The sequence below is a fragment of the Bremia lactucae genome, linkage group LG10 (genome assembly GCF_004359215.1).
Source record: "Bremia lactucae strain SF5 linkage group LG10, whole genome shotgun sequence".
NCBI classification, from domain to species: domain Eukaryota; phylum Oomycota; class Peronosporomycetes; order Peronosporales; family Peronosporaceae; genus Bremia; species Bremia lactucae.
The window spans coordinates 2,367,775-2,391,358 of record NC_090619.1 but is presented as its reverse complement, the minus strand read 5'-3'; the positions used below and the strand labels follow the sequence as shown (position 1 = coordinate 2,391,358).

At 47.0% G+C, this 23,584-nt stretch overlaps 8 protein-coding genes across 8 annotated transcripts; 3 read left to right on the top strand and 5 right to left on the bottom strand.

Annotated features, from left to right (window-relative positions):
* Window positions 1-848: 848 nt before the first annotated feature.
* On the bottom strand, window positions 849-2,531 carry CCR75_001551 (uncharacterized protein; the record flags this gene model as incomplete). Its single annotated transcript, XM_067959653.1, has 2 exons — window positions 849-1,718; window positions 1,785-2,531. 2 exons carry the CDS (start codon window positions 2,529-2,531, stop codon window positions 1,074-1,076), a joined length of 1,392 nt encoding a protein of 463 aa, XP_067814439.1. The 3' UTR covers window positions 849-1,073.
* Window positions 2,532-2,561: 30 nt separating this feature from the next.
* CCR75_001552 (uncharacterized protein) lies at window positions 2,562-4,979 on the bottom strand (the record flags this gene model as incomplete). Its single annotated transcript, XM_067959654.1, has 5 exons — window positions 2,562-3,267; window positions 3,333-3,854; window positions 3,944-4,415; window positions 4,492-4,799; window positions 4,887-4,979. 5 exons carry the CDS (start codon window positions 4,977-4,979, stop codon window positions 2,665-2,667), a joined length of 1,998 nt encoding a protein of 665 aa, XP_067814436.1. The 3' UTR covers window positions 2,562-2,664.
* A 131-nt stretch (window positions 4,980-5,110) lies between these two features.
* CCR75_001553 (uncharacterized protein) lies at window positions 5,111-5,860 on the top strand (the record flags this gene model as incomplete). The annotated part of the gene is made up of 1 exon (XM_067959655.1): window positions 5,111-5,860. The coding sequence occupies one exon, from the start codon at window positions 5,111-5,113 to the stop codon at window positions 5,858-5,860; it is 750 nt and encodes a 249-aa protein (XP_067814437.1).
* A 349-nt stretch (window positions 5,861-6,209) lies between these two features.
* On the bottom strand, window positions 6,210-6,793 carry CCR75_001554 (uncharacterized protein; the record flags this gene model as incomplete). The annotated part of the gene is made up of 3 exons (XM_067959656.1): window positions 6,596-6,793; window positions 6,406-6,521; window positions 6,210-6,332 (listed from the first exon to the last, which is right to left on the bottom strand). The coding sequence occupies exons 1-3, from the start codon at window positions 6,777-6,779 to the stop codon at window positions 6,210-6,212; spliced, it is 423 nt and encodes a 140-aa protein (XP_067814363.1). The 5' UTR covers window positions 6,780-6,793.
* A 9-nt stretch (window positions 6,794-6,802) lies between these two features.
* CCR75_001555 (uncharacterized protein) lies at window positions 6,803-8,513 on the top strand. The gene is made up of 3 exons (XM_067959657.1): window positions 6,803-7,257; window positions 7,314-7,464; window positions 7,529-8,513. Exons 1-3 carry the CDS (start codon window positions 6,941-6,943, stop codon window positions 7,601-7,603), a joined length of 543 nt encoding a protein of 180 aa, XP_067814525.1. The 5' UTR covers window positions 6,803-6,940; the 3' UTR covers window positions 7,604-8,513.
* A 241-nt stretch (window positions 8,514-8,754) lies between these two features.
* On the bottom strand, window positions 8,755-9,672 carry CCR75_001556 (uncharacterized protein; the record flags this gene model as incomplete). Its single annotated transcript, XM_067959658.1, has 1 exon — window positions 8,755-9,672. One exon carries the CDS (start codon window positions 9,670-9,672, stop codon window positions 8,755-8,757), a length of 918 nt encoding a protein of 305 aa, XP_067814499.1.
* Window positions 9,673-11,562: 1,890 nt separating this feature from the next.
* On the top strand, window positions 11,563-23,277 carry CCR75_001557 (uncharacterized protein; the record flags this gene model as incomplete). Its single annotated transcript, XM_067959659.1, has 7 exons — window positions 11,563-13,116; window positions 13,190-13,241; window positions 13,312-13,442; window positions 13,508-14,260; window positions 14,331-14,441; window positions 14,503-14,684; window positions 14,738-23,277. 7 exons carry the CDS (start codon window positions 11,563-11,565, stop codon window positions 15,111-15,113), a joined length of 3,159 nt encoding a protein of 1,052 aa, XP_067814641.1. The 3' UTR covers window positions 15,114-23,277.
* Window positions 15,341-23,221, bottom strand: CCR75_001558 (uncharacterized protein; the record flags this gene model as incomplete). The annotated part of the gene is made up of 1 exon (XM_067959660.1): window positions 15,341-23,221. The coding sequence occupies one exon, from the start codon at window positions 23,219-23,221 to the stop codon at window positions 15,341-15,343; it is 7,881 nt and encodes a 2,626-aa protein (XP_067814360.1).
* Window positions 23,278-23,584: the final 307 nt, after the last annotated feature.

The following is a 23,584-nucleotide window of genomic DNA, read 5'->3' as shown; positions in this document are numbered from 1 at the left end:
TACGTGTAATTCAGTTTAACCAAGTCTTGCAAGGAAAAAGGCAGGAAGATTCTTCTTTTGCTAAATAATGCTCCGTCTCACATGATGGACGAACTGGAGCTTGGATATTTCAGTTACCACAGTGGTAAACTGCTTTAGGCATACGGGCTTCTTTGCAGCAGCACCGCAATTGCAGATGGTGAACACGGAGGAGCAGGGGATTGAGCTAGAGATGCATGAAGCCTTAATGAGGCTACCACTGAGAAACTCTATGGCAACTGAGCATTTATTGAATCCAGATGAGGAGAAGGTGGTGCGCGAGGATCTGGATGATGAGGAAATCATTGCAATGGTTCAGCAGGCAGAAGTGGAGGAAGAGGATGAGAATCAAGAACCAAGCATGTGGAGGAAGTTCAGGTCGGCAAGCATCAAAAGCTAAACTCCTTAGCTTTAACTGCCACACTTGTTGATCTGTCAAATCCTTTTGATAGGGCCTTACATAGGCGCATCCGGGACCTCCAAACTTCAATACGTACAGCAGCCAATACGCAACTTACCCTGGATTCCTGGCTGCACTAGCTTAGTAATGTGCTGGGTAATAAATTTTCTCCATCGGTAAATATATTTTCTTCAAATCTTATTAGTTATTAGTTATATGTTAGACACGATTGAGCGGTTATGGTGGAGCCAATACCCTATAAGTTACGTGAGGTTAAGAGTTATGAGGGGATAAGTTATACGAGGGACACCGGTACTTACGAAACTGAGGTGGCTAAGTCCGCAGTGGCAGCTGGTTTTTTTCTAATGCGTTTTTTTTTCTCCTCCAATAGGCGCTTTGCAGCGGAAGATTTGCTCGGCGGTGAAAGCGATGGGCAAGTAAATCGATTGTTATTTTCGAGCGAGAATATTTAGTCATGTGTGCTTGTTTCCTACTTCATTGCGTGTAAGCCAAAGCAATTCTTATAATCCAAACGTCTTTCAATGATGACGCGTATGACAAAATGCATCGGCGCCAACAAGTTAACATGCTTGAAGGAATACAACAGTCGCGGAGTCTTGAAATTCTATTTTCCATTGTGCGCCTAAAAGAACGCCTACTCAAATGCACAATCAACAATGTCGAGAAATCCAACGAGAATAAGTCGTATGCCTGTCAAGATAGGTGATCCTCCGTGAATAACTTTTCCGCTGTGTACCAAAGCATCGCCCTGGTTTACATGTATCGTGCGCTGTGTAGTATCGAAGTATGTGCCGCCTCCGGTAAATTCACTTGATAAATTAAGCAGTATGTTGAACGATAGCACGGATCCATCGCGGTGAAGTGCGAGCTCAGAGCGTTCAGTACCACGCGCTTCGTACTTAACGAAAAAGAGATCGCGGAAAAGCAATTGTTGCTTCTTTGATATATTGTAGCCCTTTGCGATTCGAGGAAATAATCGGTCCGTCAAAGTCGAACGTACCCAGGAGTAGAGGACTGCAACTTGATGACACGGCATGTCCGTTGTTTGGTAAGCCGCGTGTCGTTCCTTGCACCAGCCTTGCTCTGCAGCCGTTCTTTTTACTTCCTTGCAAATAAGGAAGCATTCCTTGTCCGACCAGATGTGCGGATACAGAGATGGTTCCAGCATGGCCTTGTGTGGTTCCAAGCTCATCAGATAGCGCTCAGTTGCTATTTTCTCGCGCTTTAAACGCAGTTCATTGACTTCTGAAACACTTAACGGAGCTTCACCAGTCATATTCTTATCATGCAAAGAATAATTACAGTAAGTCGGTCATTGTCAAAGAAAAGATTCATAAGTCTGCACCTCGAAAAATGTAGCCAAGTCATCATGGCCGTGAATCGCTGCCACTCGAGCTGGCGAATTGTCATCCCAGTCGTGCAATGTCTTTGGGTTCATTAGCATTGGCACATCAATTAACATTTTGGCAATCTCTAATTCATTATTCCTAGCTGCAAGATGAAGCAGCGTGCAGCCTCCACTGGCGATGTTCTTGCCTATGCTTTGGGCCGTATTAATAGGCAGAGTTACATCTTCTGTCACCACTCGAATAACCACTGGTGCCAAATTGTATTCTTTTAAGTCGCTGCATATATCAAGGAGGAAACATTTCATCTGGGCCTCTACTGCATAATGAAGTGCGGAGTACCCGTTCGAATCCGCCGAATTGTCGAGCACTTGTCGCGTCAAGTCAAAGTCCTGATAAGTCGCATGGAATTGGACGAGCCCCGACCAGATCAGTAAAGCGAGTTCTTCATCATAGATAGATGCGGCAAATTGTAGCGCTGGTTTACCAAGCACAGTCAAGGTCATGTCACTTCGCACCACCAGTTGTGAAACGTCACTAGTGGTTTCTACATCGTCAAGTACATGTGCGAGTCTACAAGAAGCGGAGACGTTTTGCCAATGCAACAGCTGCGTCAGTGTAGCACAACGTCTGGTATCGTATTGCGAAAATTCCTTAAAAAGGCGACGTAGGGCCTTACTCGCATATTTAAACCGCGTGAGCTGATGCAACAGCAGTCGCGCTTCATCTCTTATACATGTAGCCATTTTTTAGAATAAATATTTGGAAATGTGGCGGTAAGAGCACGTTTATGCATACAAGGGCATTTTGTTTTTTTAATACACAACAGCATGCAAAATAATATATCTGCAAACGAGTCTACATCTGAGCCTCAAGTCACTATATGCGGTCTTCGTCGTCATGGTCAGGCTCATTAATTTTTTCAATGGCTTCTTTGATTTGTTTGTTGTCCTTAGAGTGGAAATGCAGTGCCAAGGTAAAGTATTTCATCGCCTCTTCAAGATTTCCGAGTTTTTTTGCCACCTTGCCCATCATAAAGTATACAGAAGACTCACGTGGTGCAAAAGTCTTGACAACGTGAAGTTCCGCTAAAGCCTCGTCGTATTGCTGTAGCGTGACCAGCACGTTCGCGCGCTGAAATCTTGCTTGAGGGTTTAGCGGTTGCATGCTGGCGGCAACAGCAAGCGAAGATAGCGCTTCATCATATCGGTGGACGGCGTGAAAGACCATACCAAGAAAGCAATGCAGCAACGAGCTCCGCGGATTGATCTGTATCGCACGCTTGAAGTGGTATTCGGCAAATTCAAACTTCTCTTGCCGATAGTAGATGGTGCCGAGGCCATACCAGGCATTATAATGCCGTGAGTCAGTACGAACAGCATGGCGGTAGCAGCTCACAGCCTTTTCGAAATCTTCATTTGCCAAATACTCGTGACCTGAAAGTGTGTAAGCATAGGTGAACGACGGATCGAGTTGTATCGCCTAGCACGCAATAGAGACATGTCAGATACATCCAATTGCAGCTTGCAAAACGCCCGATCAAATACCCGCTGAAAGAAAGACAACGCTGTGTCGTGCTCTTTTTGCAAACTGAAACAATTTCCAGCAACACACCAGGCTTCACACGAAAGTTTATCAAAGTCCGTGGCTTGTTGAGCAAGATATGAAAGCTCTACTTCGTTCTTAAGGTGCCACAACGTGGTTGAGTACAAATCGAGACCTTTCATCTGATGCGGTTCTGCTCGGTGTAAGCCGCGAAATACTTCTTGTGCTCGCACGTAATCGGCCATTTCATAGTACGCTCGTCCAATCTGAAGTTGTACCCAACCAGACGCAAGCTGGGACGCAGGAAGCTGCTCCAGCATCTTAAGAGCTTCTCGACACAAGTACTCATTAATTTTACTGTAAATGGAGCCAAACGAGCTTAGCAAACGTAGCAGCTCGTGCCGACCATGCACTGAAGAAGAAGTTTGATATGTATGCTTCGAGCCAGTTGTCTTTGCCTTTTCCTGAAAACTGCGCCGAGTAGATAATGGAGACAAAAGCGATACCAGCATTTTTGATGAATTCTACCAAACAGTGAATGAGTAAGTCACTTCAGTACCAGTTCAGTTTTACGTTGTCGTATATAGATAGCCGCAGATTTCAAATGTCTTACACTTTCTTGGTCGTTTTCGTCACTGGCTGCTAGGGGTCGTCTGTAAGCTCTCCTCTGGCGCGCAGGCGCTCTATTCTTCTCTTTTCGTGACTGTATTATAGTACTTGTACTTCGAGTATAGCTCCTATTATTGCTACCAACGTTTGGCTCCTTATCAGCTATCGCACTAACTGTGTAAGATCGCGGAGACAATCCACTGAAAGGCATATTAAGACAAAATGCCTCCTGTGATGATATTGTCGTTTCAGTTAAGCTGTCCTCTGCATGAATACCAAGCTTTTCACCAACATAATGTCCATCATCAGCAATAAAATCACTGGACTCCGGCTTCAAGCTAAAATTTTTGGCCTTATTAACCAATTTAGAAGTCTTAAAGTAATTCGCCACACCGAAAAACCTTGAGGCTTCAAGATTGGCACCAAGTTCGCACAGCTCTTCGTATGCAATCCACATGAATGGATCAATTTCCAGGCTAATAACTCCATCAAAGCACGAGCAGGTCCATTAGAATTGTTAATAAAACCAAGAAGGTCTTAAGTTTGCGGCACCTCTTGATAAAACAAGCTTCAGCTTGCTGTCTCCTATTTCCGCGTCTGCAGACACGACCTAGTAGATACAAGCCAGCAGCTCCTGCTGGCACATTTTCCAATGCACCCAAGTCATCGACATGATAATTTTCGCCTCCCCGCAATGCATTCTCGGTCTCGACCAAACGATTAAGTTGGAAGCAGCAGCAAGCCAGCAAGTAACGGTTGTCATCCTGCTTCGCGCCGCTTAAAATTGCTGCAGCTTGTGCTATTTTTCCGGTGCGGTAATAGCACGTGGCCAAAAGCAGCGCGTTCTCTTCGCTTGGATGCTGTCAAATGTGACGAAAAAGTGTTAAGGCTTAAAGATCGACACAAGTGCTTAGCTTTCGGTAAAAATTAGATGCGAAGGAATTTACATGCGCAACAAGACGTTCTGCTAAGAAAAGCGCATTGTTATATACGAAAATGTCGAGGTAGCGCTGCACTTGGCTCACAAGCGCCGCCTCCATGTCCGCGCTGCAGTCGGTTATCTGAATAAAGTGTAACTTCTAAGTGGCGCAACTTAAGCGTTTCGTATTTTATAGAGCTTGCAATCACGCATTTCCAGAAATCTACGCGCGAACTCGTAAGCCCCATCAAAATGCACAGACGATCAGGAGCCTTTCGCGCATCCGTGCGCAACCAACGCACGATCAATCAGCTTTTGCCGCAGGAGAAAAAAGTACCACGTGCGATCATTGGTGTATCTTCGATTCCGCTATCTAGCCGCTTTACACACCTGGCGGTGGACACGGCGCCTCATCATCCGCGGAAGCAGCAACACCAGGTGACGGCCGCAAAGATGCCGCCGAAAGGGAAAGTTCATCCCGTGCTGCGCACAATTGGTGGAGTGAAGAAGGGAAAGGCGCCAGTTTTTGTAAAGAATCATGTCCAGCTGCAGAAGCAGAAGTTGCAGCATGTCGCTCAGAATCATCGTAACAAGCGCCAGCAGGTCGTTAACAAGCATAGAAAGGGACTTGCACCGCTGGAAACCAAGCCAAAGGGTATTCAGCAGAAGGTGCTAAAGAATAAGGATCCGAGTTTTCAGTCAAACGGAAGCAGGGGGGCGGAGCGCGGAGGCCGTGGTGGTCGAGGTGGTCGAGGTGGTCGAGGCGGCCGCAGTGGACGCGGTGGACGTGGTAGCGCCAAGGCCAAACTGCCGACGGGAGACGATCTCGACATGGAGATGGCAGAATACTGGCACAGCGCTGGTAAAGGTCCCGACCCCAAGGCTGCCCAGCTGGATCGTCAGATGGAGGAGTACTGGGCCGCGAAGCCAGCGCATGACAACGGTATTGCCGCCGCCAGTATGAAAAGTGAGGGTTCCCTTGATGCCACAATGGAATCGTAAGCAGGGCTGAATTGCGGCAAATAGTTGTGGACGAACAGAAGTCGGCACGCAAGCGAATGGCAATCAAACATTTGTGAAGCTGTGCCGTGAGGCGAAGAGCAGCTCACACGAACTTTGCGTGAAAAAGCGAAGACTTTACCAAAAGCGAATGAAAAAAAGAGCTCGCGTATATCCTGAAGTGTTAAAATGTTAGTCTTCTTATCGATGGTAAAACGGATACAAGCCTCATGGAACTAATTAGCCACCTCAACAGTGAGCTTCGCCATGTTAATATGCGGAAGAAGCAAGTGCACACGCCGGGAAGCTGTGCTTGTATGGCTGGCAAGCCAATGTGTTTAAACGGCTTTCTTTAATCGTATAAGGCCTTGTCGTACGTTACCTGGCCGAGCTGCGTTTTCCAGGTTGTCCATTCAACAGCCGTTATCATGGGGATTAAGAAATCTGCCGTGTGGCGAGCTAATTGTCGATACGACTACAAAGTGCATAGAGATGCAAAGTATGACGCGTAGATCAATGATTATTAGAATTCGTCAGCTCAGGAATACATGCAACTCCATGAGCAAGGTGCAGCTGCAAATTGCAGTGGTATTTGTCGTTGAAAGCGCTGTGATACGGCAAAAGGCATACGTATCGAGGCGGGGTCCGAAAACAACAGGTATCGCTTCCATCGACGTACTGATGAGTGTCACAAAGCTTTGCTGAGCACCTCGGTTAGTGCACATTAAAAGTCTGTACCTTTTGCAAAATTGCTCCAGGGCTGTATTGAGCAATACAGTCGCAATGTCCGTTTGGAGCTTGTCGGATCAGCGCTTGCAACAGTTGCCAGACACACCTGCTTGCCCTTCTTTTGTAATGTATCACAGATTTCCACAAGATTCCGCATCATTTTATGTGTAGGCATGCCCACGTTTTTTTTCATCCATTCAATTTATTTATAAGTTGGACAAGTCAAACAATAATTTGAGAAATATTGGTACGACCTGATCTTGGCGGATTTATTGCCGACGAGATCATATATGAGTGATGGTCTGCTTCTGTTTTTGACCAACGGAATAAATTGCGCACCAATTTACTGTTTACATGGGTAACCGCGGGCGGCGTCGGGTCGCACGCCTCGCCTACCGACGAGATCCGACGGGTACTGACCGTGTAAAGCAAAAAGGACCGACGGTGCATTTAAATTCGCTAGACTCGCTTATAGTGGGCCTATCTATCCAGCCGGCAATTCTGTCAATTCGATGGAAGAAGCCGCGAGGAGCTGTCGTGATCCTGTACGCGGACGGCAGTCGCTATGAAGGCAATGTGGACGATGCCAGGAGGCGGCATGGTACCGGTGTGCAAATATTGGAATCAGGCTCTATCTGTGAGGGTGAATGGGTGCACGGATGTTTTGAAGGGTGATAACGGTTCAATTCACTCAAACAGTGAGATACTATTTCCGCTGCTAATTAAGGGTGCTGGCGAATGACAGGTTTGGCATGCAAATCTTTTCTATTGCTGGTGACTGTCACGAAGGGATGTACCGAAAGAATCATCGGCATGGAATGGGGACTTACTTGTGGGCTAATGGCGATAAATATGTTGGAAATTGGCGAGTTGGCAAGGTACCGGCAATAGCTTCGATTTAAAGAAGCAAGTGGCTCACAACTTGTGACTTTTTAATGACAGATGCACGGGCAGGGTACTTTTTTCTGGAAAAATGGTGACAGCTACACTGGTGAGAAGATTTTGGCTATGCACTGATCCATTTGAATGCTGAAGTGGGAGCATGCAACTTGTGCAGGTGAATGGAAAAAAGGGATGCTGCATGGCAAAGGCAAGAAGATTTTTGTTTCGGGAGAAATTATTGATGGCACATGGAAGCATAACCAAGTCAGCGGGTGGGGAATGAAAGTTTTTAGCTCCGGAGACAAGTATGAGGGTTGTTTTGTAAAGGGTGAGCGCGAGGGGTTTGGTAGGTATGAGTGGGTAAGTGGCGACACGCATGAAGGCATGTGGTACCAAGGCATTATGAACGGTAAAGGTGTGTTTACATCGGCTGGAAGTTCGCTGCATGGTTCGTGGGTGTTTGGCGACTTGAATGGTCAAGGCGTTCAATACTTTCAATGCGGAAGTGTTTACACTGGCGAATATCTGCGTGCTCAACGGCATGGATTTGGTACTTTAACTTTCGCTTCAGGAGAAGTGTATGAAGGTAAATGGCACGCGGGTGAGGTCCAAGGCTTCGGGTCGTGGTCTTCACCCGACGGAAAAAGTATTATTGGTACATGGACGAATGGTTTGCCTTCGGGCGAGGGAGTCTTTAGCCGCGAGCATGGAGAAGGAGATCTAGCGGCCGACACGAAGCCTTCTTTTGAGATTGGTATATTCAAAAGCGGCAACCTTATGTCCAGCGGTGAGCATTTCTTCATGGGGCGACTCGCCGCTCCATCGTAGAAATGCGTTAAATTAGCTGAGTGGCATTATATTGATGCTGAGGCCTCGACTGAACCTGTCCATGAAAGTGAATCTGTAACCTATCATCCTGGCAGTATGGGATTCTCTAGAGACACGGCTGTATATACAACAAAGAACCATTGAATACTTCAATCGTTTCGTTCGCATAAGCCTGACCTGCTTCATTGAATATTTAGACATACCAAAGAGAAGACCCGACTTACGCTAGCTAAAAATCTCTAAATTTCCGCACGACGAATATCTGACCGCACGAGCAGGTACACATAATTCGGCAGACACCCGCCGCGCAGAAGTCCTATCCGGTGGATCTATCGTGGGAGGAAAAAGGAGAAAAAGAGATAGCCTAACCAGTTCTCGAGAAGCCCTCATTTGGAAGATCTCACTCATGTCGCTGGCGCTCGCAGGCGCGCGATTTTTATTGAAAGGAGCGCGATTCCTTAGCCAAGGCTAGGAAAAGCGCTCATGTCCGTCACGTTCGGAGCGTTGGCACCACGGCCACTGGTGCGGCCATTGCCCCGGCCACCACGGCCACCACGACCACCGCGTCCTCCACGCGACGAGTCCAACTCGCGGGAAAAGCGCTCGGGCTTTTCCGTGCGGAAGCCTACGTCCGTGATAAGCTGTTTCTTGCGTCCCGAGGTCTTTTTGCTGTACACCTTTTCGTACTGCGAGTCCATGAAATCAGGCGTCTTCCCTTCTTTGGTAATCTGTACCGCGCTTGAGAAATCATTGGATACTTGGCGCACTTCCACCTCAGCAAATAGCTCCCCGGAGCGAGTTGATTTTTGCTTGGCCAAGTACTCGTCAAGGGTGAGCTGAACTTCCTCCTCCTCCTGCTCCTCAACGGCATCTTCCTCAAAAACCTCTTCATCAGAAGTAGGCTTGGCACCCTCCTGGACAGCAGCCTCAGCCAGTTGTTCGTTCGCATCGGCCTTGTTTCCCCAGTTGTGGGCACCACCACCATGCCGGCTGGTCTCTTTGCCCCGCCCAGTGCCGCTACGACGTTCAAACTCACGACGGGGTCCACGATTGCCACGACCACGATCACTGCGTTCACCATATTCACGAGGACCACGGCCACCGTCACGGGGGCCACCATCACGGGGCCCGCCATCGCGCGGGCCACGGCCTCCATCACGGGGGCCACGACCACCCTCACGTGGAGCGCGAGATTCCTTTTTTTCTAACGCAGCCGCAGCCTTGTTTCCAGATTTTTTGTTACCGGCAGAAGGCTTGTTTAAAATCACAGGAGCAGAGGGAGGAGGCGTAGACTTCTTGTTAACGTGAGGTGCGTCCTCATCGTCCGAGGCAAGGGCGTCGAAAATATTCTGATACTTGTTCACCTGTTCATACATTACCAATCAAGCTGTCAATTACCGAGTTAAAAATTTGGCCGAAGGGGAGAATTGCGTGCGTCCACATGTTGCCTTCAATAAGATCTTGTACGTTCACACTAATGGCTTCGCCATAGTTTCGATCTCCCCTATTTAACTTTAACTTCGTATCTCGGTCTAGCGAGCTCCTTTTATAGTAAGGGACGTACCATAGCTGCTAATTGAGACGGGAGTAAGATGCTGCTGAGCTGCGCTGCTCAAAGGCCGAATGGAAACTTGCTATACAAGCGCCTCGAGGCCACAGAAAAAAAGCTCGCACTATTTTTTGTTTCAATACTACGGTTCAAGACCGCGGCTTCATTAAATCGTCTCTTATGTATGGATCCTCTGAACCGGACCGGTCTAATTGGTGCAGGAACTTTATCCACTTTACCTTTTCTGAGGTCCTTAACATTATTGAGCATATGTAAACGCTGTTGTGGCTGGACCATTTACTGTTTTGTATCCGATATGACTTGAACTTCGGCTTAGCCGTTTACGCATATTAGTCGACAGCATTTTAATTCAATTCATCATTATTTTTATCATGGAGCTCAAGTGACGATCAACTTACGGCACTCTTTTAGCATCTATTATGTACTGTTACTTATATGCATGATGCCTATGCGCAGCAATGATCATCTTCTTGTTTAGTGCATGCGCGACTTCCAGATGCATGAGCCAACGATGGCCGTGATCAAAGGACACATAATTAAATTACTCGCATCAGAATCGTACATGTCCATTTACTCATTCTGTGGTAGCGACCACATCCCGCACGCGTAATAAGACATTGCAAAGATGAGATAAAGAAGGTTATGTGCGATTAAAAATAGCAAGCTCGCAATTAGCAAGTGCAGCAGTGGAAGGGTTCGATGCCAACGCATCTTCGAACTGGCAGCGCTGCATCATTCGGTGCGTAAATCATTGTAGCCTGGAAAAAGAGATGTATACGATACTCACAAACCTTTGACTGACAATTTTTGGTTGTTGACACAACGCCCAACAACTTATAATATATATTCGGGTCGAGCCTCGGCTGATGATCACATATCAGCTTCGGCAATACGTTTATTGTACCGCGCGCTCCATTTTTAACAGTTTACCGGCATGCTTCTTTTCGAAAGAAATCTGGGTTTGCCTTTATTGATCGCCTTTACTATTAAATTTTGACGATCACGCGTGAGACGTTATGGTAATTTACAAGGAAAGCTCTTGCATGTATGCAGCAACTCACATCCAAGATTTGTATTCTGTAATAGAGGCTCTATCATCATTGAATGAGCTCTCACTGCTCTTTTCATGGGTCATTGTTTTAAACATTTCCAGTTAACCGAACTTAACTCTCCACGAATCACTGACCGTCTTTGGCGCTTTTCCTAACACGTAAGAATCCTTCTCTATACTGTTAAAATATTTAGGAGGGGCCGAGATGATTGAACAAATACTAAATTTGATGAAAATCTCACTGGACTTACGGTACTTCAACAAGTCTACCTCCCGATGCAATGAAGATTGGGAGCGACTTTAGGTGTAGGTCACTCCAAATGCTCTTTCTGTATTCCGCTCCTGCATATTATACTGAGGGAGAGGGAAAAAGTGCCTGTTCTGTTTGCTTCATGGTGAAATACATTACAGACGAAGATTTCCTCGCAATAATTTGATTAAAATACCAGTTTATTAATACGTTAAGATCCCTCTCCCGACAGCATACTTACTTAGAGGTTTATCCGGTGTTAGAACACCTAATACCGTACATAGCTATTGACTACAATTCACCGTTACAAGTTACTTTTCACTATTCCGCTGCGTAGTTAAGAAGTGCGCAACAAGCTGACGCCGACCTTGTGCCGATCTACACTTTCTGCTGCAATGCCGCTACGCTCGTCTTTATTTGATCTGGGCAGTAGTCGTGTGCTTACTTTTGGCGACTCGCGGCGCAACGTGCAGCATCCGATTGGCGATGACGCTGAGGTGGATACAAACTTGCGCCCAGAACTCGTCAAGTGTCCGGAATTCTTGCTCACGGGACTTGAACTTGAAAAGCGAACGACACTTCACATACTGCACAAGAAAGGACGACGCTTTGAGTCTCCGTGGAGGCCCCTTTTTGTCGGCATTTACGCCCGCACGCTCTTCTACTTTACGGATCTGGGCGGATGGCCTCGTGGTGTCGTACCATTAGTCGATGCGGAAGTGAAAGCGGTGGATCGCATCTTTCGCCATGGAGATGCAGTGAGCGGGGGCGACGACTGTGGACCATGCTGGAAAGTCACGTCCAGCAGCGGCCGCGTGCTGCTCTTTCGCGCGTCGTCACATGACGCACGTATGGAGTGGGTTGACAAGCTGCGGCAAGCCACTGGATTGTATAAAAGAAACAGCATGGACGGAAAAGCTGCACTTGCATTGGTTCAGCGGCTATCGCGGTCGTCTAGTTCCGTGTCGTCGACCTCGTCAGTGTCCGCTTCATCGACGGTGATGCTGCAGTCACCGAGACATCGTAGGAGAAAGCTCACATTTGAACATGATTTGGAGCAGTCCGAGCTACTGGTTGATGCATTGCACGTGATTGGTAAGCAACGAGAAGAGATGGGAGAGCTTCGGAGACGTCTTGAAGAGTTGGAGACCATGAGGGATCAATTGCAGCATATGGAAGACGAGAAACGGAGTGTTGATATACAGAATAAAACTTTCAGAACCAAAAAATCAAGAAGCGATGGTGAGAAATTATTTTTTGAAGAATGCTGGGCAAACGCCAAGAAAATTGATCTGGATACGATGTTGGATGAGGTTGCTATTGAATTATGCAATGGATATAGAGGCTCAACTATCTCTGATACGCTGTCTGAAGATGATACGCCAAGCTCGGAAGGGGAGGATGATGGCGCAATTAACGTTAATGTGAAGGCTTGTAATCAGCGAAAAGAGAAAATCGCAATCGCTTCAAGTCAAAGCTTTGTGAACGAGTCGAACGAAATGGTCTCGTATGATGAAGATGGGAAATTGATAGATGTCGAATTGGGGATAATAGCGCTTGAGAAATCGGAACGTGATTCTACGATAAAGAAGTCGTCGCTGCTAAAGCAGAAATCAAAGTCTGTTGAAAAGTTTTCATCCTCTTACCAGATGACGGTACTGTTGCCGAAATCTTACGAGCTTGGTAATGTTTCGTTGACAAAGACGGAAATTGCTGCAGAATTTGATTTTTCTTTATTAATTAATCGTGACCCTGAATCAGTCCTGGCACGTGAAAACGTTGAGAATGATTTTTATGCCTTTAATCTGAAAAAATCGCACAGTTGCGATGGTAGTTTTGACTCTGCAGCTGGCGTTGGAAATGGCTTTTTGCAGCAGCAAACGATGGAGCTTGCTGAAATTGCTCGTAATCTGCAGTCTTCGTTTCACACAGAGTCTAAGATATTAATGGTACTTATTCAGTGGATTATGCTTTGGAAAAAGTGTTGCTTAATGTAATTTTGTAACTGAAATGTTTCAATAGGCTCCGTCAAAAGTATCCTTGAACGATCCTGAAGGTCAGCCTTCCTTTAGTGGTACGTGGAAACAGAGACTGTGCGAATGCTCAAGCTCATAAAGTGCTAATATCCTGTCTAAATCTTGCAGATGTTACCGACTTCGATGAAAATCAAATTAGCTCGAACGGCAGCAGCGAGAGTATTTTTTCCATTACGCAGGATGATCTTTGTTACAGCGAGGAAGACGGTGAGAGCGAGCGTCTGTCTGAATTTGAAGCAGTAGGTCATGTAGTTGCATTGCTGGTTGAAACTGAAAGCATGAAATCTCACTGTTTATTTTACAGGCGGACAGTCAATTTCTGGAGGCTAGTGGCTTTCTGGACTCAATTCACCAGGTAATGAAGGACTTTATTGCGTCATCTCAGTCGGATATGTCCTGCCAGCCACTTCTTAGCGCCAAGACAGAGGTTTGCCACGGAATCGACACCGAAGCGGTAAAAATAAATGACAAATTTTGTGCTCTGCAAACGAATGCGAGCTTGACGAGCGATAGTTTCCCGAGAAATCGCAGTCTGTTATCGCATGCAAGATCAGCACGCGAATTTTTTAATGGGGATATTGACGGTTCAACAGAAGCCTCTTTGCCTCAACACTCGAAGGCGTTTTTATCGCTAGTGATTGAAGACAGTATGTCAGTAGTGGCCTCAATTTTACAGAGTACTGGTCGAGAGGATAAAGTGCTGCTACTTCCTCCCCTCCTTCGAGCTTTTGGAAGCCGCAATCGTCTTGGCCAGCTTATTAGCTGGGCAATTGAGATCGAGGTTGCTTCTGTAATTAATGTAGCATCCCTCTTTCGCTCCGATGACTACGCGAGCCGACTGGTCTCCACTTACAGCAAAGCTGTCGGATCAAAGTTTATTCGCGCGGCGCTCTTGGAACCTATTCGGCAGATATACAAGCTCAAGATCGCCGACATGGAGCTCAACCCGCTTAAGGAAGAATCACTACAGGGCGAAGTTCAAATAGCCACGAATGCCGCTAACCTGACGCGGACGTGTCAAAACATCATTGATTCGATTCTAAAAAACACACAATTTGTGAGTATCATTTGCAGACAACAGAGGGTGCGTCCCGCGACTGACTTGGGTTGCTACTTGTTGCTTGCAGATTCCGTCGTCCTACTTTCATATTTGCTCGCACTTGAATTCGAAAGTTATCAGTCGATTTGATGGATCAAAGGAGGGTATCGAGGCTGAGGACGCAACGACACTGACACGGGTACTTTAGATTATTGCAAGCTTTTTCATCATGTAGCTTACGACTGCTTGCGTATTCTTAGTCGGTGATTGGAGGATTCCTTTTTCTTCGTTTTGTATGTCCAGCCATTACCACGCCTCATTTGTATGGTCTGACGAAGCACCTTCCTCAACCAGAGACGCGCCGCATTCTCGTGCTAGTGACAAAAGTTTTGTTTAAAGCAGCAATTGGGGTGAAATTCGGAGACCGCGAGCCTCAATTCAAGTAAGATAAATTGATTTTGATGAGTGAAAAAGTAACTTATATGTTCATTGTAGGGTCATGAATTCGTTTATTGAGAAAAACTCGCCAGCAATTCAGCAGCTCTTTGCGACTCTGGCTGTGTCTCCAAGCCAAAGCATTGACGATTGTTTTGCTTTTGATAGCCGCAAGATCTACTCGAATGTTTCATCGTCCCAATTGATTGAAGACTTAGAAATTATTCGTTCTGTATCGGAGAAAAATTATGACGAAATTGGCACGAAGCTGGAAGAGTGTGCTTGTCCACCGGATGTGGCCGAAAATTTCACGACAGCTGTCTTATACACCACTGACCTCTTCCAAAAAAGCTCACTGTCTAAAAAATTGAGTGCTAATATGAAGTTCCTAAGCGGCTTTGGTAAGAAGCCAAGATCCAAGAAACTGTCCGAGTAGTGACGAAGGTCATTTCGTCGATGTAATTCCATTTGAAATGTAAGATAAGCATATTTGTGGCAGAGTTTGCAGTAGTGTTGACAATGGAAAATGTATCATTTTATAATCAAGGGTTTGCCAATAGCAATTGAAAGCCTATTTCATTATTTAAATTGTAAATTTGCTCCACAATCCATTTATATGGTCATAACATTTACGTTCCTCTCTTCTTCGTTAACCGAAAATCATCAGTTGGTCGAGGTGCCGTTGCGAGTTGCATCTTGGGTTGGATTCGCATTCGATGCGATTGATGAGAAATCATTTGTAGAAAAAGCACGACGCGTGTGCGAAAGGGATGAAGCCCCCGCGAGTCGCTGCTCTTCCTGCTGCTTCAGACGTTGGGCGACTTTGCGCTCCTCCTCCGACATGATGGCTTGCAAGCGACTCGACGAATTCTGAAGCGCGCTCAATTCCGATTCTGACATGTTTCGTAGCACCGCGCTTAGGGCATTATCGCTCATAGCGTGCATAAGATCTCCGTCCTTTCCAACATCAGCAGCAGTGATGTCCGTTTCGCTGCTACTTGCAGTCAGGGCGCTAATAAAGCGTTGCTGCTCGATAATAATCGAGCGCATTTGCTGAACAGAAAGATCATCATCGCGGTCGTCGTTGCTTGAATTAGCTCGCAAAATATCCTCAATCACGACACCACGGCTCAACGCATTATTGTATAGCAGCCATGTTTGAATCTTGCCGGGAACGTATAGTGCCGCTAGCAATAGAACTAGGCTTAAGGACACCAATCCTAGCACAGCATCATGCACAAAGTACAGGGTACCAACAAATGGCGAGTTGCTACCAAGTACCAAAAGCGCCCAGCATCCCACTGCCGCAGCCAAGTAGCCCATACTTAATAGGGTTTGCCACATCCCGTCAACGTAAACAAAAGCGATAATGAGGCAGGAGCTAAGCATGAGAGCCAAAAGAAGCTTGAGAAAGCGAACAAGTCCGTTTTCGCCATGACGTGACGACGTAAAGAAGACAGATTCCGCGCTGAGGTACACAGCAGCTAATGAGCAGCAAATGACCAGAGGAAGCCACGTTGACTCGGTCAGGATCGAGTGGTATTCGTCGCTCGTAGATGAGATAGAAAGAGCGATGAATGCGTACAGGCCACCTTTCATCGTGATGCATGCCTTTGACCACGGTCGAAGAGTCGAAAAGTACGCATTTTCCTCTTTAAACCACGCCGCCCATGACTGTTCTGGATTACCACCGTCACCACGCATCCATTTGAACCACAATCGAAAATCCTCAACCACGTCAGACCACTCGAACGCCAGTGGGTTGAACCAGAAAGGAGACCAGTACCAAGAAATGAAGACAAGCCACAAGGACCACGTCAATTCAAAAAATTGGAAGCCGATCGTAAATTTGTAGTACAGAGTAAGACCAAAGGCGATCTCTACTGCGGCGTACAGGTGACTGCTAGCGTAAAAGCGATAGAGCTCATCAAAAGATGAGTGTTTCGTAACAAAACCACGGCCTGTCGCACGATATTTGGCACCACCGGCAAAAATTGTCTGTCCAAAGTAAAACCATTTCGTGCCAATATGAAATAGAAAGAACAATGGACCGCCCGTCACGAATAGAACAATAATTTCGTTCAAAGCAGATTTAAACCCACGCTCGACTGAAATTGTTGCCAGAAGTGGTGCAGTCGTAAAGAAGGCCACAGATCCAAGCATCAGCTGCAGCTTGCTTAACATTACTGGGTCACGACCACCTCCACCTTCTAACGAAAGCAAAGCACGAAGCAGATTGCAGTATAGCAGGATAAATACCGTCCATATGATGACAGACATTGACAAGTAGAAGCCCACATGGTTGTAGTAGAATGAAAGCAGCTTGAAAAAGTCCAGACGCTGGCTGATACGATACACATCACGCGACAGCGATTGCTCTGCAGCTCCTTGTGCCAACTTGGCCTCGAATTTATAAATTTGCTGCATACCCACATCACGTCCCTTGCCGCACTTTGTGTATTCTGGAAAGACGACAGATCCGCCTCGCATGCAATTGTTGTACCCAGCGAAGATATCCTCACTTAAATTAATACCCTTGCTGGCTTTGCTGATGCCACCACGTGTGATAAAGAAGAGCTTATTAAAGACATCAGGGTGACCGTAATGCAGACGCATGCGCAGCGGGCGCGCCAAGGTACGCTGACTTAGTGTCACAAAGGACGTCTCCTGAAGCGCCATATAATTTGCCAGCGAGCTGACGCTGCCCGTAAAAATATGTTCTGGAATACCCACAATGGTATAAGGACGATCAGCCGTGCCCTTATCAAACTCTTCCAGAAGGTTTCGCATCTTCAGTCCTTCTTCGAGGTATCCATCTTGGTTCATATCAATGGTCTGCAGATTTTCACCACGAGTAAATACGACAGCAGCGTTTTGATTTTCAGGTTTGCCTTCGCCCAAGATCGGGTTGCCAGGCAGACGCACACGATAGATCTCATGCACTGTGCCAAGCTCCTCGCCACCCTTAATTAGAACAGAGAAGTACGACTGTTCTTTTTGGTAATTCACGCGAACTTCGTCGATATACGTCACGCGCAGGTTCGGAAATCGGTGCAACAAGAACTCAATATCGCTAGCTTTTGGGTCATTGTTTTTCTTTTGACGTCCATAAATCTGACAAGCCACAACGTACGTGAACTTGGTGTTAATCAGCTCCTCCACTTTCTGCTGTGGTACTTGTTCGATCTCGGCTAGCAATCGGATAGCAGCTTCGCCATACATCATACCCTGCACCGTACGCGAGAGCGTTTGACCACGCAGTGAAGCCCACATTCGCAACTCGATTGCTGTCTCGGGATCCTTCCATATGTTCTTCTTCGGTTTCACACGCTCTAAAAAGTTCTCCCAGTCTCGTTTGTACAGCGTCTGCAGAAATAGCAGCGTGTGTACGTCCAGTCCATCCTGCTTGCTTTCCAGATCCTTCCTAGAATACACTACGTCTTCGGCATAGAATGGTGTCATGACACTCCACGACTTCATTTCCTCTAGCAGCGGTGACAACGGCATATCCATAAACAATGAATTTACAAAGAAAAGCAAGCGACGGCGGGCATCATAAGATTGAGGCTCTGCATCAATTTTTTGCAACGTCAAGAGTCCGTGCAGATGGGAAAGAACCACATCAGTGTGCCTTTCAAAGGCTGTTAGAGTAATCTGCTCACTCGTGTAACTATCATCCCACATGAATCCCCGCTCTTGCGTGAGGATCCACGTCAATCGGTCCGATATTTCTTTGCTCTCAGCATGAACGGGGTCTTGCTCGTAAACATGAGCTAGAATCTCCTTAACTAAGTTTAAGAACGCACGCACTCGCTCACGAATCTGCATTATATTTGCGCTAGGGATTGAATGAATAGCCTTGCCAGCCGGCTTGTGCGTTTGCTGTTGCATACGTGCGATACGTGCGACGCCAGAGCCACGACTCCGGCGAGGAGGCTCAATACCTAATGACGACAGACCCGTCGTACTTGCAGACTTTATGAGTCCCGATGGTGGTGGGCGATACGAACTGGACCGCTGTGGAAACTCAAATGATGCATAGTCCGACGGGTCCTTTCGCACAGGCACCACCTTAGCATTGGATTTCCAGACGCGGATATTTGACTTTAAGAGGTGTACTAAACTTGCCAAAGCACGACCACAATTAGCGATCTTTTGAAGGTTTAACGCACGAAAAACACCGCGCACCGCCCACGAATTGAGCACACTGGTAATGTGTTTTACATCATTCGCATGACAAGGGCCGAGCACATTGACGAGCACCCAATTCGCAAGCTCCCAGATCTCTTCAAGGGACTCTTCTATCATCGGATTATCGCTCAGGATTTCCAGCAGCTTATCTTGTAGCACACGCTCTGAAACCTTCCCGTCGTTCGATGAGTAAATGTCAAGAATGTTTGATGTGAATTTTTCAAAGCTACCAGCGAGTTGAAATTGTGGGAGGTAAATTTCGCGGTGGTACCCATCAAGCCGGTGAAAATGAAGGAGGTCTTTCTCCTTGTTCGAAATCAAATCGTCAGCACGCATGCTATCAATGACTGTATCCCAAGCCACAGAGAACGAGTGCCATTTGCGGCGACGCGCTGCTTGGCGCTCCATAGGCGTTTGTTTGCGACGCGAAAACGATAATAAAGGCGTCTCATCGTCATGTATGGAAGTGCGACGCTGCGACAGAAGCTGCGATGTTGCATCCGCACCTCCCGGCACGCGATCAAGAACCTCATGACCGACGGTCGAGCCATATGAAATGCTAGAGCTCTCTGCAATTTGAAGGCCTGTCTTTGAGCTTCGAGCAATTATCTTGGTATTGAAGGCGTCTACAGCACGACTAAAAGCCGAACGCACGCGGCTGAAATTGCGTATTTCACCGATGCGCGACGAAAATCCCACGAAGGTACCCGTGACGGCCATCCAGATCGAGTTCCAAATCGTAATATCAACGCAGAAAACCAAAAAGAAGGGCATCCAATTAAGAAAAATAAGGAACACTGTTGTGATCATGCTTACGTTATTCTCCAAGTGGTCAGCATACAGCAGAAAACTAGGGACCACAAGCGGATAAATCTCGAACTTGTAGCTGAAATACAATTTCCAAGCCAAGAGGGAAGTCCAGAATAATTGGTATCCCACACTCTTCGACTCGGGGTCGAGCACATTATCCCCTACGTAGAGACGGTTCATAGGGCTAACAATGTCACGAATCAATGCAACAGGGAAAAACTTTGTGCGCCTCGTCCAGTTCGTAAATCCCGGCATTACTTGCATGATACAATTCACCAGGCCCGGCACATTAACAAGCACAGCAATACTGTAGTAAGACTGCCACCACAAGCCGCCGAAAGTCCACGCACGCCAGTACAGCATCGAAGTCACTACAGCCAGGAAAAGGTGCAAAAGAACTCGCATAGCAGTTCGCGTGGTCGAAAACACCTTTTGATGTACATCGTAAACGGCGAAAATATCGAGTCCATCGCGAAGAATTTCCAGCACGAAAGGAGTTATAAGAGTGCTCGAAATTATCTTGCACGAGTCTGGGAAAACCATTTCTTGTGTATTTGCGAACGCAAGTACCGCCAAAAAGTGAAACGAGATTACATGAAAGTTAAAGATTCGATTGAAAGCGCGTAGCGGAAGCAGCCACGTCCGCTTCTCAACAAACGTCTTTGCCGAATCAGTAAATCCCTCAGCTATGCTTTTGTTTTTGTTCAAGAGCTGAGAGCCAGTGCTCAAACCACTGGGACCACTACGATTACCATTTGAACCCAAAACTTGCTTCCCTTCATTTTTTCTCTGCTTATAGATCAAAGCTGGACTAGGCGACGAGAGATCAATGACCTCTTCATGCTTGTAGTCGTAATTCAGGCAGGATTTTGTCCAAAAAAATTCATTAAAATCATCGTAGTTATGGCGGTCTTCATGATCGTGCTGAGAGGTCATTTCGCCCTCTAGTACTCCGTAAACAGGTGTCACGACTGTGTCTAAAAAGTGTCCCGCCTCCCGCTCAGTATGACGAGCAGACGGAAACTCTTCTTTCATTTTGTGGAAAAGAAAGCACAGAAATTCAGGCGAGTGACGTAGGTTGCTAGCTTCTCCCCAGATGAAGAAAAACAGACACAAGTCCACCGAAATCTCGTCCACGCTCGTGAGGCCGCCTTGAGGCGTGCGCTTTTCACTCCAGTGTAGTGGCTTAATTCCAAGTTTTGAGCACCAATTGCTGTAGTTTGAAAAAATCAAATCGTGTAATTTACGATACGAATTGCCACCATTACGCGTGTTATTGGCGAGAAGCACCACAATGTGCTCCGTTTGGTTGCGAAAATTGTCAAGCTGAAAGCCAAATGAGCGCTGGACATTTACTGCAATGCGAAAAATGGTGCTGAATTGCTGCATATTGTCTGGCAGCTTGGACGGAGAGAAAAAATTGATTCGGTTCTTATCCAAGCCTGATCCGTCTTCATCATGGGATTTCCACGACCGCGCGTCAGAGCTTGCAGATACCGGAGAAAACTTGGCCTTGCGTGCAGTAATCATGTCGTTGTGAAGCGTCACACCGCGCATATGAGAATATCCATAAGTTGTGCTAACTAAACTAAGTATAAGCAGCACAAGATACATTGTCAAGCAATGCTCGGAGCAAAATCCGACGTCGTCCATCGTACTTCCGCTAAAAATGAAGCCTGCGAGAGTCCACGCATTCTCGGCAATGTCACCTTTACTCGCCCAAAGTGACACTGACATTAAGAATGCCAAACTACCAAGCCACGATGTCGATAAGATCACAACGTGCTTTATGTCGAGTAGCGGGGTTGATCCCATCGCGATACCAACACAAACCAGCACTGCTGTAATTACACGCGTAGAGAGCAACGGCACAAATTGACTTATCATGACTCCACCGTAAAGCCCCAGCATGGCACCCAGAGAAATGGGGTACAACAAACAGCTAAGTCCGCCAAGCACCACACCGCATAAACACGCAAGCGCAGTTTGAACCCAAGCAAGGTCACTTGGGGCGCTAAGTGTCAGCACTCCGTAAATTGACGCACTTAGCCAAAGCGTGCTCGCGTAGGCCGACATCATTTTTGGATGATATGTCCCACGAAATGCCATAAAGAGGCCCACAATAGCGTTAACAACTGCAAACAATTGCAAAAGGCCGATATCAATACGAAAAGAAACATACCACGGGAGTCCGTACTCGACCGGATGGGTATAGATCCACTCAGACGTCGGGTACGCTTCTGGATTACATCCAATTGATGTGTATCGGTTCGGGTTCCCTTGATAAACCCGTACATAATCAATTGTGAAGTTTGAAGGCCACAGCGAGTTACAAATTTGACCTTCGCACGGCGGAGAGAATTTTTCCGAGACAGCTGTACTAAGAATGAGGTAACTCGGCTCCACGGGGATCAAGCGAGGCGGGACAGCTCCGACCCATCTATTCAGCGCAGAGCCAGGAATTTCAAACAGAAAAGCATTGTCCATCCACCAGCGAATGTAACCTTCTGGACCGGGAGACCAGTCTAAACGGTACAGATGGTACGATTTAAAAGCATTAGACTCGAGACCCGTCAGGGCAGAAATAGAGTCAAGACCCATTTCACCATAGTAATCGCTATTGATGCGCGTAAACTCGCCAAACTTCAAACCCTGGTACCATTGTCCAGGTCTAGGAAGTGACTCGGAAGCTGGACGCATGTCATCATACAAACTCGGACGGATTTGTAGCGACGTGGATATGAACGCTGGTTCATCACGAGCACGTATTTGCGCTTCGATCACATCAATTTCCGTGGCCCCACGTCCTTGAAAGGGATTGAGGCCATAGTTTTCTGGATACGACTCTTTATCGTGTTTGTTTGTTATGTTGCCACAGGCGTTGATCTTTTGCTTGACCTTCTCGGCCTTCTCGACATATGGGGCGCAAACGTCAAAGCTCCAAGGCCATGTACCGTCCTGGGAGCCAAGGAATGGCGCACGACCAATGTTCCCCATGATCCAAATAGCGGGCCACGTGCCCGGGATGCCCCACTTCCCGGGCAAAATGGCCCGGACCTCAACGTAGCCGCCAGTGTAACAGAATTTGTTCCACGTTTGAACGCTGCCGCTTACGTACTTTGTCCCACGATAGCGCTTTTTTGGCTTAGATGTAGTAATAATAAGGTTTCCTTTGTCAACTTGCACAGCTTGTGGCAGGAAGTAGTGCTGGCCCATGTTGGTCGTATCCCGGATGTTGACGGCCGTCCACTTGGAGTCAAAACCAGCGTCAAACGTGCGCTTGGAGCTATTAAACTCGTCCGAGAAGATGAGCGTGTATTCACTATTAAAGCTCGCATTTCCACCAAAGTTGTAGGGACCGTTGGGCACCGAAATATTGTAAAACTGGGGATCCGTGTCTGGATCGATCCATTGCGTCTGAGAGGCCGTGAGGTTCCAGCGGGCGCGCTGCAGCGCATTGGAAATGGGCATGAAAGCCGTACACGTTGGTGCTAGAAGCAGCACCCCTAGGAGAAGCGATTGCTGCGTCCAGGCGTGCGCCATGCAGGGCAAGCTTTTAATAGGGAGCAAGATGTAACGCAGTAAAATGCGGAATGAAAGTTGGAACAGATCTTTTCGGCTGCGTCATTCGGGTCGGGTCGGGAGATCGAATACAGAACATACGTGATTTGAAAAATACATGCTGATTTGCTGGCCCGCCCACGCTGGACAATTTTGAAGCCACGTGACTGGTCTCGGTTAGCAGCTGGATGGGACCCAAGCACCCCCCCCCCCAACGCTTTTTTATCTATTGTCCCACGCTGTCGTATTGTTCATTCCATGCAGCGCCAAGGACTCAGCGTTGTCGTCGATTTGCTCCAATTTCAATTCGCTAACCACAAAGCTGATTTTTTTCGCAACTTGAGA